The 12,125-nt window shown below is 41.3% G+C and overlaps 1 protein-coding gene across 2 annotated transcripts in view; it reads right to left on the bottom strand.

Annotated features, from left to right (window-relative positions):
* nav1b (neuron navigator 1b) overlaps positions 1-12,125 on the bottom strand; it is a 126,958-nt gene that overhangs the window by 66,414 nt on the left and 48,419 nt on the right. For both annotated transcript variants that reach the window (XM_010899261.3, XM_020055711.2), the window contains one exon: positions 11,234-11,986. In XM_010899261.3, the coding sequence (XP_010897563.2) occupies positions 11,234-11,986 (753 nt within the window). The remainder of the gene's footprint in view (positions 1-11,233; positions 11,987-12,125) is intronic.

The raw sequence follows: 12,125 nt of genomic DNA, 5'->3' as shown, positions 1-12,125 counted from the left end.
GCATAGTAATACCTGTTATGTACATTTTGGGGCGGTTTTCTGGACAGGGATTGAGCCTAGTGGTAGACTTAAATGCCATTTCAATGGAGATTCTTTATTGATTAGTGGTTATTTTTACTCGAGAACTAGGCTTAATTCCTGTCCAGAAAACCGCCCCTCAATTCTTTACTGTTAAATCTGTGAAGTTTTATTATATATGTTTATAATTTTACATTAATATTTATAATAAAAATGTTACATATTGAAACTGCAATTGTAGCTTACAATTATTAATAGATTTTAGATGTTTGAATCAACCTGTTGATGTAATTCTTCAGTTATTAATTAGCTTAGCAGTAGTGGGACTTAAAATATCATGTTTTTTGTTTCGTTTTCATAACAAATTTTATGTATATGTAAATGCCACAATATTATTTATCATGTACATTTTGTCAAAAGTCATAGAAAAGTCATGGAATTTTATTTGTCAAAATGTGTATGAAACCTGCCTTGTGTAACTACACTGATCATTTCCAACATTTGGAGGAGGCGGTATTTCAAAACACTTACATAGCTCATGTCATAGCTCAGAATATCTGCTTAAACTCAATCTTCATAAAAAAAAAGGGATAAATAAAGTGTTGTCACTATTTCTGCCAGAAGCAGAGGCAATCTGTTTGCAGACCATTTTGAGGTTTTGCATACTCCGTTGCAATTTTACAATTCCACCAAAGGAGATGGCACCAAAGCTAGATGAGCTATTGAACATTCCTTTGTTAATAGCTTATCACCACAGAAGACACAGCCTTTAATAAACAATATTCCATTACATTGACAGAGCAGGAAGAGTCATTTACATTGTAATCCCTTAAATACTTATATTATTTGACCAATAATAAATTCATACAAATGGTGAACACGATCTACCAAAGATTTTCACTATTTTTTTCAATATATTTATAGCTTCTGATATTTTTACCAGTCATGGCCTCCTGAGTCAAAGAAGAAACCATCAAAATCTATTGCTTGATTTAGCTTTGGTGCCATTTAAATAGACATTCTCCTAACTATAAAAATGTACACCAATCAGCCATAACATTATGACCACCTGCCTAATTTTGTGTAGGTCCCCCTTTTGCCGCCCGAAGCGCCTTACTCGTCGAGGCATGGACTCCACTAGACCTCTGAAGGTGTGCTGTGGTATCTGGCACCAAGACATTAGCAGCAGATACTTAAAGTCCCATAAGTTCCGAGGTGAGGCCTCCATGGATCAGACCTCACATCCCACAGATGCTCGATTGGACTGAGACCTGAAGAATTTGGAGTCAACACCTTGAACTAGTTGTTGTGTTCCTCAAACCATTCCTGAACAATTTTTTAACTGTAGAGGCCAATGCCATCAGGGATTACCGTTTCCATGAAAGGGTGCAAATGGTCTGCAACGATATTCAGGTGGTACAACTCAAAGTAACATCCACTTGAATGACAGGACCCAAGGTTTCCCAGCAGAACATTGCCCAAAGAATCAAACTGCCTCCACCGGCTTGCCTTCTTCCCATAGTGCATCCTGGTGCCATGTGTCCTGCAGGAAAACAATGCACACGCACCCGGCCATCCACGTGATGTAAAAGGAAACGTGATTTATCAAACCAGGCCACCTTCTTCCCTTGCTCGGTGGTCCAATTCAGATGCTCACATACCCATTGTAGGTGCTTTCAACAGTGGACAGGGGTCAGCATGGGCACCCTGACAGGCCTGAGGCTACACAGCCCCATATACAACAAACTAAGATACACTGTGTGTTCTGACACCTTTCTATCAGTACCAGAATTCACTTTCTCAGCAATTTGAGCTACAGTACTTCATCTGTTGGATCGGACCACACAGGCCAACCTTCGTTCCCCACGTGCATCAATGAGCCTTGGCTGCCTATGACCCTGTCGCTGGTTCACCACTTTTCATTCCTTGGATCACTTTTGATAGGTATTGACCACTGCAGACTGGGAACACCCCACAAGAGCTGCAGTTTTGCAGATGCTCTAACCCAGTCATCTAGCCATCACAATTTGTCCCTTGTCAAAGTCACTCAGATCCTTACGCTTGCCTATTTCTCCTGCTTCTAACACATGGACAGAATGTTCACATGCTGCCTAATATATCCCACACACTGACAGGTGCCATAATAATGAGATCACTGTTATTCACTTCACCTGTCAGTGGTCATAATGTTATGGCTGATTGGTGTATGTATGTTGTCAGTCACCTAGACAACCACTGCCCCTGATCTAGGGTCTAGGTTATGACAAGATTGTCATATTCAATGGATATATAAAAAAAAAAAACTCACAATAACCTGGTGGCGTAAGTGTGCACACCCTTAAACTAATACTTTGTTGAAGCACCTTTTGAATTTATTACAGCACTCAGTCTTTTTGTGTAGGAGTCTATTAGCATGGCACATCTTGATGTGGCAATATTTGCCCACTCTTCTTTGCAAAAGCGCTCCAAATCTGTCAGATTGCGAGGACATCTCCTGTGCACAGCCCACTTCAGATCACCCCACATATGTTCAATTGGATTCAGGTCCGGGCTCTGGCTGGGCCATTCCAAAACTTCTGGTGAAGCCATGCTTTTGTGGATTTGGATGTGTGCTTTGGGTCGTTGTGCTGAAATGTGAACTTCATCTTCAGCTTTGTAACAGACACCTGAAGGCCAAAATTGCCTGGTATTTGGATCTGGTCGTTGTGCTGAAAGGTGAACTTCATCTTCAGCTTTGTAACAGACACCTGAAGGCCAAAATTGCCTGGTATTTGGATCTGTTCATAATTCCCTCCACCCTGACTAAGGCCCCGGTTCCAGCTGATGGAAAACAGCCCCAAAGCATGATGCTGCCACCACCATGCTTCACTGTGGGTATGGTGTTCTTTGGGTTATGTGCAGTGTTGTTTTTGCGCCAAACATACCTTTTGGAATTATGGCCAAAAATTTCATGGTATATCTAATGCTTTGGAAATTCTTTTTTTACCCTTCTCCTGACTGATATCTTTCAACAATGAGATATCTCTGATGGTTTGGAAGCTCTCTGTGGACCATGGCTTTTGCTCTGTGATGCAACCAAGAAAATGTCAGGAAAATCCTACTAGAACAGCTGAATTTTATTGGTGATTAATCAGAGTCACTTTAAATGATTGAAGGTGTGTAAGGGCTTTTATTTAACATGAGTTTGAATGTGATTGGTTAATTCTGAACACAGCCACATCCCCAGTTATAAGAGGGTGTGCACAGTTATGCAACCAGATTATTGTAAGGTTTTCATTTTTCATTTTCCCCCTCAAAGATTTCAGTTTGTTTTTCCATTGAATTGTTCACATTATAGGTCACATTAAAAGCAGAAAAAGTTCTGACATGATTTATCTTTGTCTCATTCTTTTACATCATAAAAACCTAGCATTTTAACAGGGGTGTGTATACTTTTTATATCTACTGTATTCTGTAATGCTTTGCACAACTATTTAACAAGGGACCAGATTCTGTATTCATAATACGAGAGGAAATAGTGGTAGCACAATTATCCATCAGTGAAACATAAAGATAGGCATAATTGTAAATGGGAAATTCAACCAACTGCTCAGTAAACACATAGCGTATCTGCTTTACATTAATTCAATTAACTGAGATGAGAAAACCACCAATCACGTTTTTTTAACAACCCTGTTTCCCAAAAAATGATGACGGTGCGTAAAATGTAAATACAAACAGAGTGCAATGATGTGCAAAACATTTAAACCTTATATTCAATAGAAAAACCTACAAAGACATCATAATATAATATGTTGAAACTGAGACATTTTATTGTTTCTTGAAAAATAATTGCCCACTTTGAATTTGATGCCAGCAATTTGTTTAAAATAAGTTAAGACAGAGGCAACAAAAGACTGGAAAACTTGTGTAATTCTAAAAAACTAAACTGGTCGAATATCACACAACTAATTAGGTCAATTGGCAACAGGTCAGAAATATGATTTAGTAGTAAAAGATCAGAGAGGATGTGTCTGTCATAAGTGAGGATGGGGAAGAGTTAACCACTCTGTGAAAGACTGCGCGGGCTAATAGTGCAACAATTTAAGAATAACGTTTCTCAGCCTAAAATTGCAAAGACTTTGAGGATCTCATTATTTACGGTAAATAATATCATTTAAAAGATTCAGAGAATCCAGAGAAAAAGCTGTATGCAAGGGACAAGGCAGAAGATCACAGCAATATCGGATGGCTGTGATCTTCAGGCCCTCAGAAGGCACTGCATTAAAAACAGAAAATATTCTATAGTAGAAATCACTGTATGGGCTCAGGAACAATTCCAAAAGCCATTGTCTGTGAACACAGTATGTAGCTGCATCCACAAATGAAAGATAAAACTCCACCATGCAAAGAAGAAACCATATATTAACAAGATCCAGAACCACCACCACCTTCTCTGGGCCTGAGCTAATTTAAGATGGACTGAGGCGAGGTGGAAACCCATGATCTAACTAATCAAAATGTGAAAGTAATTTTGTGAACCATGGACGCCGCATCCTCTGGGCTAAAGAGGAGAGAGACCATCCAACTCCTTATCAGGGCACAGTTAAAAAGCCAGCATCTATAATGGTATGGGGATGCATTAGTGCACAAGGCATGGGTGACTTGCACATCCGTGAAGGCGACATTAATGCTGAACAATACACGTTGGGGAGCAACATATGCTGCCATCCAGACACTGTTGTTTTCAGGGAAAGCCTTGTTTATTTCAGCAAGACAATGCCAAACCACATTCTGCACGTATTACAACAGCATGGCTCCATAGTAAAGGAATTTGGGTGCTAAACTGGCCTGCTTGCAATCAAGACCTGTCACCCATTGAAAACATTTGGCACATTATGAAACAAAAATTATGACAAAGGATACCCCGAACTGTTGAGCAGCTGAAGTCCAATATCAAGCAAGAATGGGAATACATTTCTCTTTCAATACTACAACAATTGGTCTCCTCAGTTCCCAAACGCTAACAGAGTATTGTTAATAGAATAGGTGATGCGAGACAGTGGTAAACATGCCCATCCCAACTTTTTTGAAACGTGTTGCTGGCATCAAATTAAAAATGGCCTGAATTTTTCCAAAAACAATAACACATCTCAGTTTCAACATTTGATATGTTGTCTTTGTACTATTTTCAATTAAATATAGGGATTAATGATTTGCACATCACTGCATTCTGTTTTTATTTGCATGTTACGCAGCGTCCCATCTTTTTTGGAAACAGGGTAGTAAATCATATCCGGATTAATCCCATTACGGCTTCTGCATGGAATATTTACAGGCTTAACCTTGTGTTGTTGAACCTAGCCTAAAGTAAGGACATGATTTACTTCCTGTGTCTCTATCACATAGCCACATGGAAAAACCTTCATCTATTTGTGGCGGTGGACAACAGAGGGGGATGCTAGCAACTGAAGGATTTAAACAGGAAGCCCAGCCAGCCAGCTTAGCACATAGCAGACATACATGCAGGGAGGCTCCACACCATGTGCTGCTAAGGAAATAGGTCTACATGCTGAAGTGATTGGAAGGTCCCTGGTGCCCTGCATTGCAGTGATCTGTGAATGGGAACATTAATCCTTACTCACTCACAGAAGGACAGAATGTTAAAACAGATCTCAATGAAAAGACCATGGACATTTTGAAAGCCATAAATCTATGAATTTACAACTATTTACTAACTGTTTGAATGATTACTTGTTTTTCCAGCAAAAATAAATGACATATTGTGCTGACTTTAATTGAACAGGGACAAGGTCAACAAGCATAGATTAGTAAATCTAGACTGATTTGGTAGTGTAAAATCCCGGTGAGTCCCTTTATGGTCTAGTCAACAGATAACTGTTCACGGGGAAAAAGTAATGCCTATAAAGACATAAATCAACTAATAATTTAACTACATTTTGCAGTAGCTAAATTGTAGATGAGCCACATAGTGGTGTAGGTCCTTTGGAGAAAATGTACATAAAAAAAATTGTCAGTGTGGTGTGGGCAATCATTCCCTTTCTTTATCTGCACTAAAACTGCTTCATTTTCACATAAGGATGCATTCTGGGATTGTTGGCCTCTGGTTATAGAAGGTTTGCAGTTAAGCCAAAGCAAGACCCAGAAAATTGCTTAGGGCTGGGTGTGTATTTTGACATTGTCCACTAGCTCACAAACACAGGATGAACTGCTAATCAGAGATTCATTCTGTTCATTTTGAGATATACTGTTTTCTTTAAATGATGTCTGGGGATGGACAAACATCCATAACTACCACTTATAACTGCACTTACAGAGAGAAAGAAATCCGAAAAACACATACAACTGTTGGAGTTTAATTTACCCAGATGGAAGAAATTGCCGTAACAAGGACTGACTTACCTTAATATTTGTCTCTACCTGAACTATTAAAATTGCATTAACTTCCTGGATAACGGCCCCCAACCCCCCACCCTCGTTGAAGGATAATTTCTCAGGCTGTGAATCTGAAGGAAAATGAAGAACAAAGACCACTCTACAAAAGTTGGAGATAAAGTTATACAAATGCATAGATTAGAAAAAGGTCTTTCCCAGTGAGCACAGTTGTATAAATAATCAAGAAATGGAAACTGCATCTCACCACCTAGGCACTGCCAAGAAACTCATCGCTCAAACAAGAAGACTCAGGAGAGAAGCCGCAAAGGCGAACAATCACTTTGAGGGAGATGTAAAGTTTAGTGGCTGGGAATAGAGTAACGGGACACCAGTCCACCATATAAGCTCTGCGTAACACTGGCCTGTGTTGGGAGGGGGTAAGAAAAAAACTGTTACTGAAAAAGTACCATCTGAAATCATGACCGTGACCCAATGATGATGTAATCGTTTTTATGGTCAGATGAAATAAAAATATAAACATAAAGCACAATGTGTGAGAGCAAACCACATACATAGTGTTGGCAGCGTCAGTATGTTTCGAATCAGCGGGGATTGGGCATCTTTTTAAAACCAAATGAAGAATTCACTGAGGAAAATTTTGAGGGAATACTGAAAGAGAACCTGCTTCAGTCCATTAAACAAAGAATCATAAAACATGCTGCCCGCCATATTTCCTGTTCTGCCTATTGTACAAGCCTAACCATTGATCTCCATAAGTTTCATGTGGGTATGTATTCATATCTTCCCAGTTCATAGAGCTGCACCACTAGGCAATACAGCAGCTTAGCGTGGCATGCAAAATGTACATATACAAACATGCATTCACTTGTTTTAATGGACCTTTTAGGTCTCCCCAAATTGAATTGTACAGTATAACAAAAAACATTACCATATTCAGTCATAACAATAATTCTCCCTAGCAGCCTAACGGTTTAATTTTAATCAGATTCCTGCATTTACATCTCCTTGAGTTATACAGTTGTTTAGAAGTGCAGAACAACAGTGCAGTTTTGAATGAGTAGGCACATTTTTATAAAAACACAAAGTATAGCCTCAACCTGGCCACAAACTCACAACCTTCAGATGCAGAGACAGCTGCTCTGACCACTGAGTGAGAGCAGCTTGGCATGAACAGCACATTTTCTATATACAACTATGCGAACAAGAGTATTAATGGACCTTTTAGGTATCTGCATGTGCCAATCGACATCATTTTGAAAATCACCCACGTTTTATAAAAAAATGCATAGTTGAGCCTGTGACACAAATTTTAACAAACAGGCCTGAAGAAATTAACCTCTTAGCAGGACAATGATCCCAAGCACAAGGCCAAAGCAACAGTGGAGTGCCTCGGGAATGAAAAAGTTAATCTCTTACAGTGGTCCAGTCCTAATTTTAATCCCACTGAGAATATTTGGCACTATTTGGACAACCTGGGGCAAATCTATCAAAAATAATGATCCAAAATTATTGTTTTTCTCACAAATATCTCCCAAGATAAACCAATGTTCCATTTTCCCCAAGAATGATTGTAGTTTCAGCTTTTAAAATATTAATCTGATGAAAATCACAAAGTACCATTTGTAATTCAGAAAATATCTGAGAATTATTCAGGATCTGAATAATTTATTTGCAAGGTACTGTATGCCCAGTAATATGGTGGGCAGTTAAATTGTGCACACTATTCTCTATTATACTACATGGCCCCTTCACAATAGTTCACTCCAGACAGTTGCCTATTTGCTATTGTGGTTTCCATCACATGCTTGTTCATTACAGCTGCTCTACACAATGGAGGCTATGTAATGGAAGAGCCAATGTCCATCTCCAGCTCTTATGAGGGAGGGGTCAGACTGAGTTCCAGTAATGGGGAGAGGTCGCATTACACAAACCAACTTAATAAATAAGACTATTATGACCTCCAAGGCACTACTGTACCACCAATTCAGTGTCCTGAAAATAGACCTGCATTGACGGTTCAAAAACAGTTCTTTCATTAATCCTACCATGAACTTTTCTAATGAATGTTGACTATAAACACACCAAGTCCATGAATAAATGTATATGCCGCATAATGACAGCTATTGTGCAATAAAATATGGTACGGAAGGGGAATTCTCTCAAAGAAAATCTGTCACAAAAGCATTTCCTGTAATAAATATTAAGAACTGGAATAAGAAGAATTGGGCCAGACCATTGAATTAGAATGTTTTGTATATGGCTGGACACCCAGACAGCTACCCCCTTATATGGGCAGTCTGTTACATCAGCAACAAAAAACTACTTGTGCAAACATGCTCACCTCTGCACATTTCTTTGTTACTATTTCAGTGATGTTGTCCTTAACTGTAAAAGGGCAGAGGCAATTGCAAGTCTGTTGCTTTCTATAACCAGTGCCACAGAGACAAATGGCTGGTGCTGGTTTGTGTGTGTGTGTGTGTGTGTGTGTGCGCATCTTTACTAATATTTTCTCTATAAGTCAGCAAGAAGTGAGTCATGACACTTTCTTAAACTGTGGGAAGTTCAATTCAGCGGTTTTTACATTCATAACCCAATACTGTTCACTCACTGCATGTCTCTTGAGGGATAATCATGTTCAACAATTCATAATTAATTGAGCAAATGTTTTAAGTGAGATTTACTTGTTTTTAAATAATGACTTTAATGGACTGGGACAATTCAAATCTCTATTCCTTATAAAATCGGAGGATGAGAACTGAGAACTCTCTCAAGGTTCCTACGCAACCAAATGCAGGCCCGTAAACACACATGTGCATACAATGCACTGCCAATGCTCACATTGTGCTTATTTACTGCCAATGTTCACTTGACTTTAAGCGTCATGGGTACGAGGGGTTGATGACTTGTCCATATAACCCAATGAGCATGGACAACAAATCGGATCAGCGTAAATGTATCTGTTGAAGTTGACATATATATCACTTTGGCAAGCTGGGACCTCGACAAAATAAAATCTACCTCAATGTTGGCTAGATGAAATGCTAATTGACGGGCCTACTCTAAAAACATCTTAAATATCAATAAAAGCCGTTAAGATTCATTCATATTGAAATGGCATGTCAATGCAGAGTGTGCATGATCATGCGAGACAGAGCTTCTTTAAATCTGTTAGTGGGCTATATGACTCAGGACAGAGTCCTTAACCCCTTAAGAGCCATCTCCAGATGCTGTCAAACAGTGGCCAAAATCCCAAACCGTACAATTCCATCTTCAATTACTGTCTGTCACAACATGTTTTTGTTAGTAGACTTCAGCAAAGTTGATTCTATCTGGATGCAACAGAGGAAAAAAACAACATAAAATGAACATCCTATGAAACAACAGCGAGGGTCTGGGACTTGAAATTGGCAATTTAACAGAGTCAGGGGTTGGGCAAAATTGAAATTGAGGTCACCGATTCAGCAGCTGATGCACAAACAACAGTGCAGTAGGGCGGTGGTCCTCAAACCTCTCTGCGAACCCCCAGCCATCCAACATGTTTCCTGTGGCCCTGAACCAGCTCACCCGATTAAAGCAATTCAGTCGGTGTGCTGGAATACATCAAGAAAATGGAACCGCTGAAGGTCCCCAGGAAAGGTTTGAGAACCACTGCAGTAGGGTGTATGGTAACCACGCGGGCCAGATATTGAAAAGACAGCGTTCAGGATATTTGTTTTTTGGGGCCATAATCTAAAGCTGATGTGCTCTTGGTTCTGATCAATGTCAAAGCCAATGAACCAATTATCTCAACACGCTAATCTAATGCACTCATTTGGGATAATGACATGGATAGCCAGAGGCCAATAAAGAGATTTCCCAGCAGGCAACCTAATGATCAACCTATATCTCTGGTCAGTGTAAAACCTGCTCAGGGTTACACTGTGATGTATGTGAAAGAGATGTTCAAAAAAATGCTGTGTTTTGACCTACACATTACATCATGCTGTCATCCGTGGCTACATGATTGTAAACAAAGAGGTCTTCCTTCTCCTGAGATGCCGACAGCACCTCGCGAGACGAAGCCAGCCCATCTTTGCCATTTTCTCTCCCATTGCAGACCATCTGTCAATGGACACGGATGAATGGGGCTGGGAGGAGGCTAAATACGTCTCTCACAGTGAGCTGAAAATGAATTCAATATGGCCCGGTTTGTATCCCAGGGTCCTATTTTCTGGAACCATTCACAGATATACCTGCATGAAGCATGCAGAGGGCTACATGGCTGGTTGCTGGGCCTGCGGCTACAGACTCCAGAGATGTAGTCAGTGCCCCTGACCATACCTGGGGTTTATTCGCTTCCATGCAATCGACCACGGCTAGTTTCATACAAAGAAATACGTATCACAGTCAACTGGGTCATAGTTGACTGAGCAACAGGAAGAACATTCACAATAAACTAAAGGCATGGCAAACAAAGGAGGAGGTGTTGTCTGCCCCGACCACCTGCTTTGACTGATCACAATATTCACAATAATCTGAATACCGATTTCAATGAAACTGCAGCGGCAGCGTTCAAGAGGAAGCTTTCCAAGGGCATGCTAAGTGACATATAGAGGTTTTTCATCAACCGCCGAGCCAGATTAGCTCCATTCAGGGACAATGAAGACTGCAGCAGCAAGCAGGGGTTGGCGACAGCTGAAGTAAGGAGGTGTGCTGACAGTGCAAGGCTTTTTTTAAAAAGAAATATTTAAATTGGTGGTGCTGTAACGAGCAACAAACAGCTTGGCAGGCAGGTTGAGTTCTGCAGGTGGGAAAAAGGGTTCTGCTCCAGTTTACTCACCCAACATCTGGCTGAAGAGAAGCTGCTCCAGGTCGCCCAGGACAGTCACTACCAGCTCTGGGTCTACCTTGAGGAACGACTGGCTCCCTTCCCCCTGGCCCTTGGCCCCGGCCTCCCCAGAAGCTCCTGCCACCTGCTTCTTGCTGGCGGTCTTGGCCTTGCTGGAGAGGATCTCATCATCCGATTTGCCATCCTCGGGGGCCTTACTCAGGGGCTTGACCTCAGCGTAAGGACCCCGAGGGATACGGCTCTGACCGGGTCGGACCAAGCCCGAAGGTGCGGCGAGGGGGCTGAAAGGTTTGGGTTTGCCCTGGAAGAGAGAGTGCTCCGACTTGGACAGATTGCGCGAAAGTGGCACGCCCCCTCCTCCGCTCACACCTCCCCCTGTCATCTTGGGCTTGCCTGTCTTCAGGTGCCCTGCTCCGGGCTTGGCCATGTCATCGCTCCACTTGGGCTCGTAGAGGTGCATCTTCTTCTCTGCATCGGTGAGCACGGCCAGGTTGGTCAGGGACCTCTGTTTGCGGAGGTTGGAGGACACCGGCAGACGTCCCTCGGAGCTGCCTGCACGGTACACCCTCAGTTCCCCTCGCTGGTGTGATGGAAGGGCACTCTGGGGCACCCCAGACTTGCCCCTCTTTGCTGCCACGCCGACAGCTTTACCCTCGGCTTGACCGTACGTTTTGGTGCTCTCCGCCCGTTCCATCTTTAAATCTCCTTCTCGGCCTCCTTTCACGCTACTTCTGAGCATGCCTCCTGCATGAAAGCATTTAGAATATCATCGGTAGGGAGAAAAATATATTTTCTCTCAGTTCATGTATCTTTAAAAAATAACAAAAAAACAGGCTACCAAGGCACAGTTCTTGAATCTTTGGTCTTTTTTACAGACAGATGA

Source organism: Esox lucius, chromosome 17 (assembly GCF_011004845.1).
Source record: "Esox lucius isolate fEsoLuc1 chromosome 17, fEsoLuc1.pri, whole genome shotgun sequence".
Classification (NCBI taxonomy): Eukaryota; Metazoa; Chordata; class Actinopteri; order Esociformes; family Esocidae; genus Esox; species Esox lucius.
Note: the sequence above shows the minus strand (reverse complement) of the source record. Positions and strands in the feature narration are given on the sequence as shown.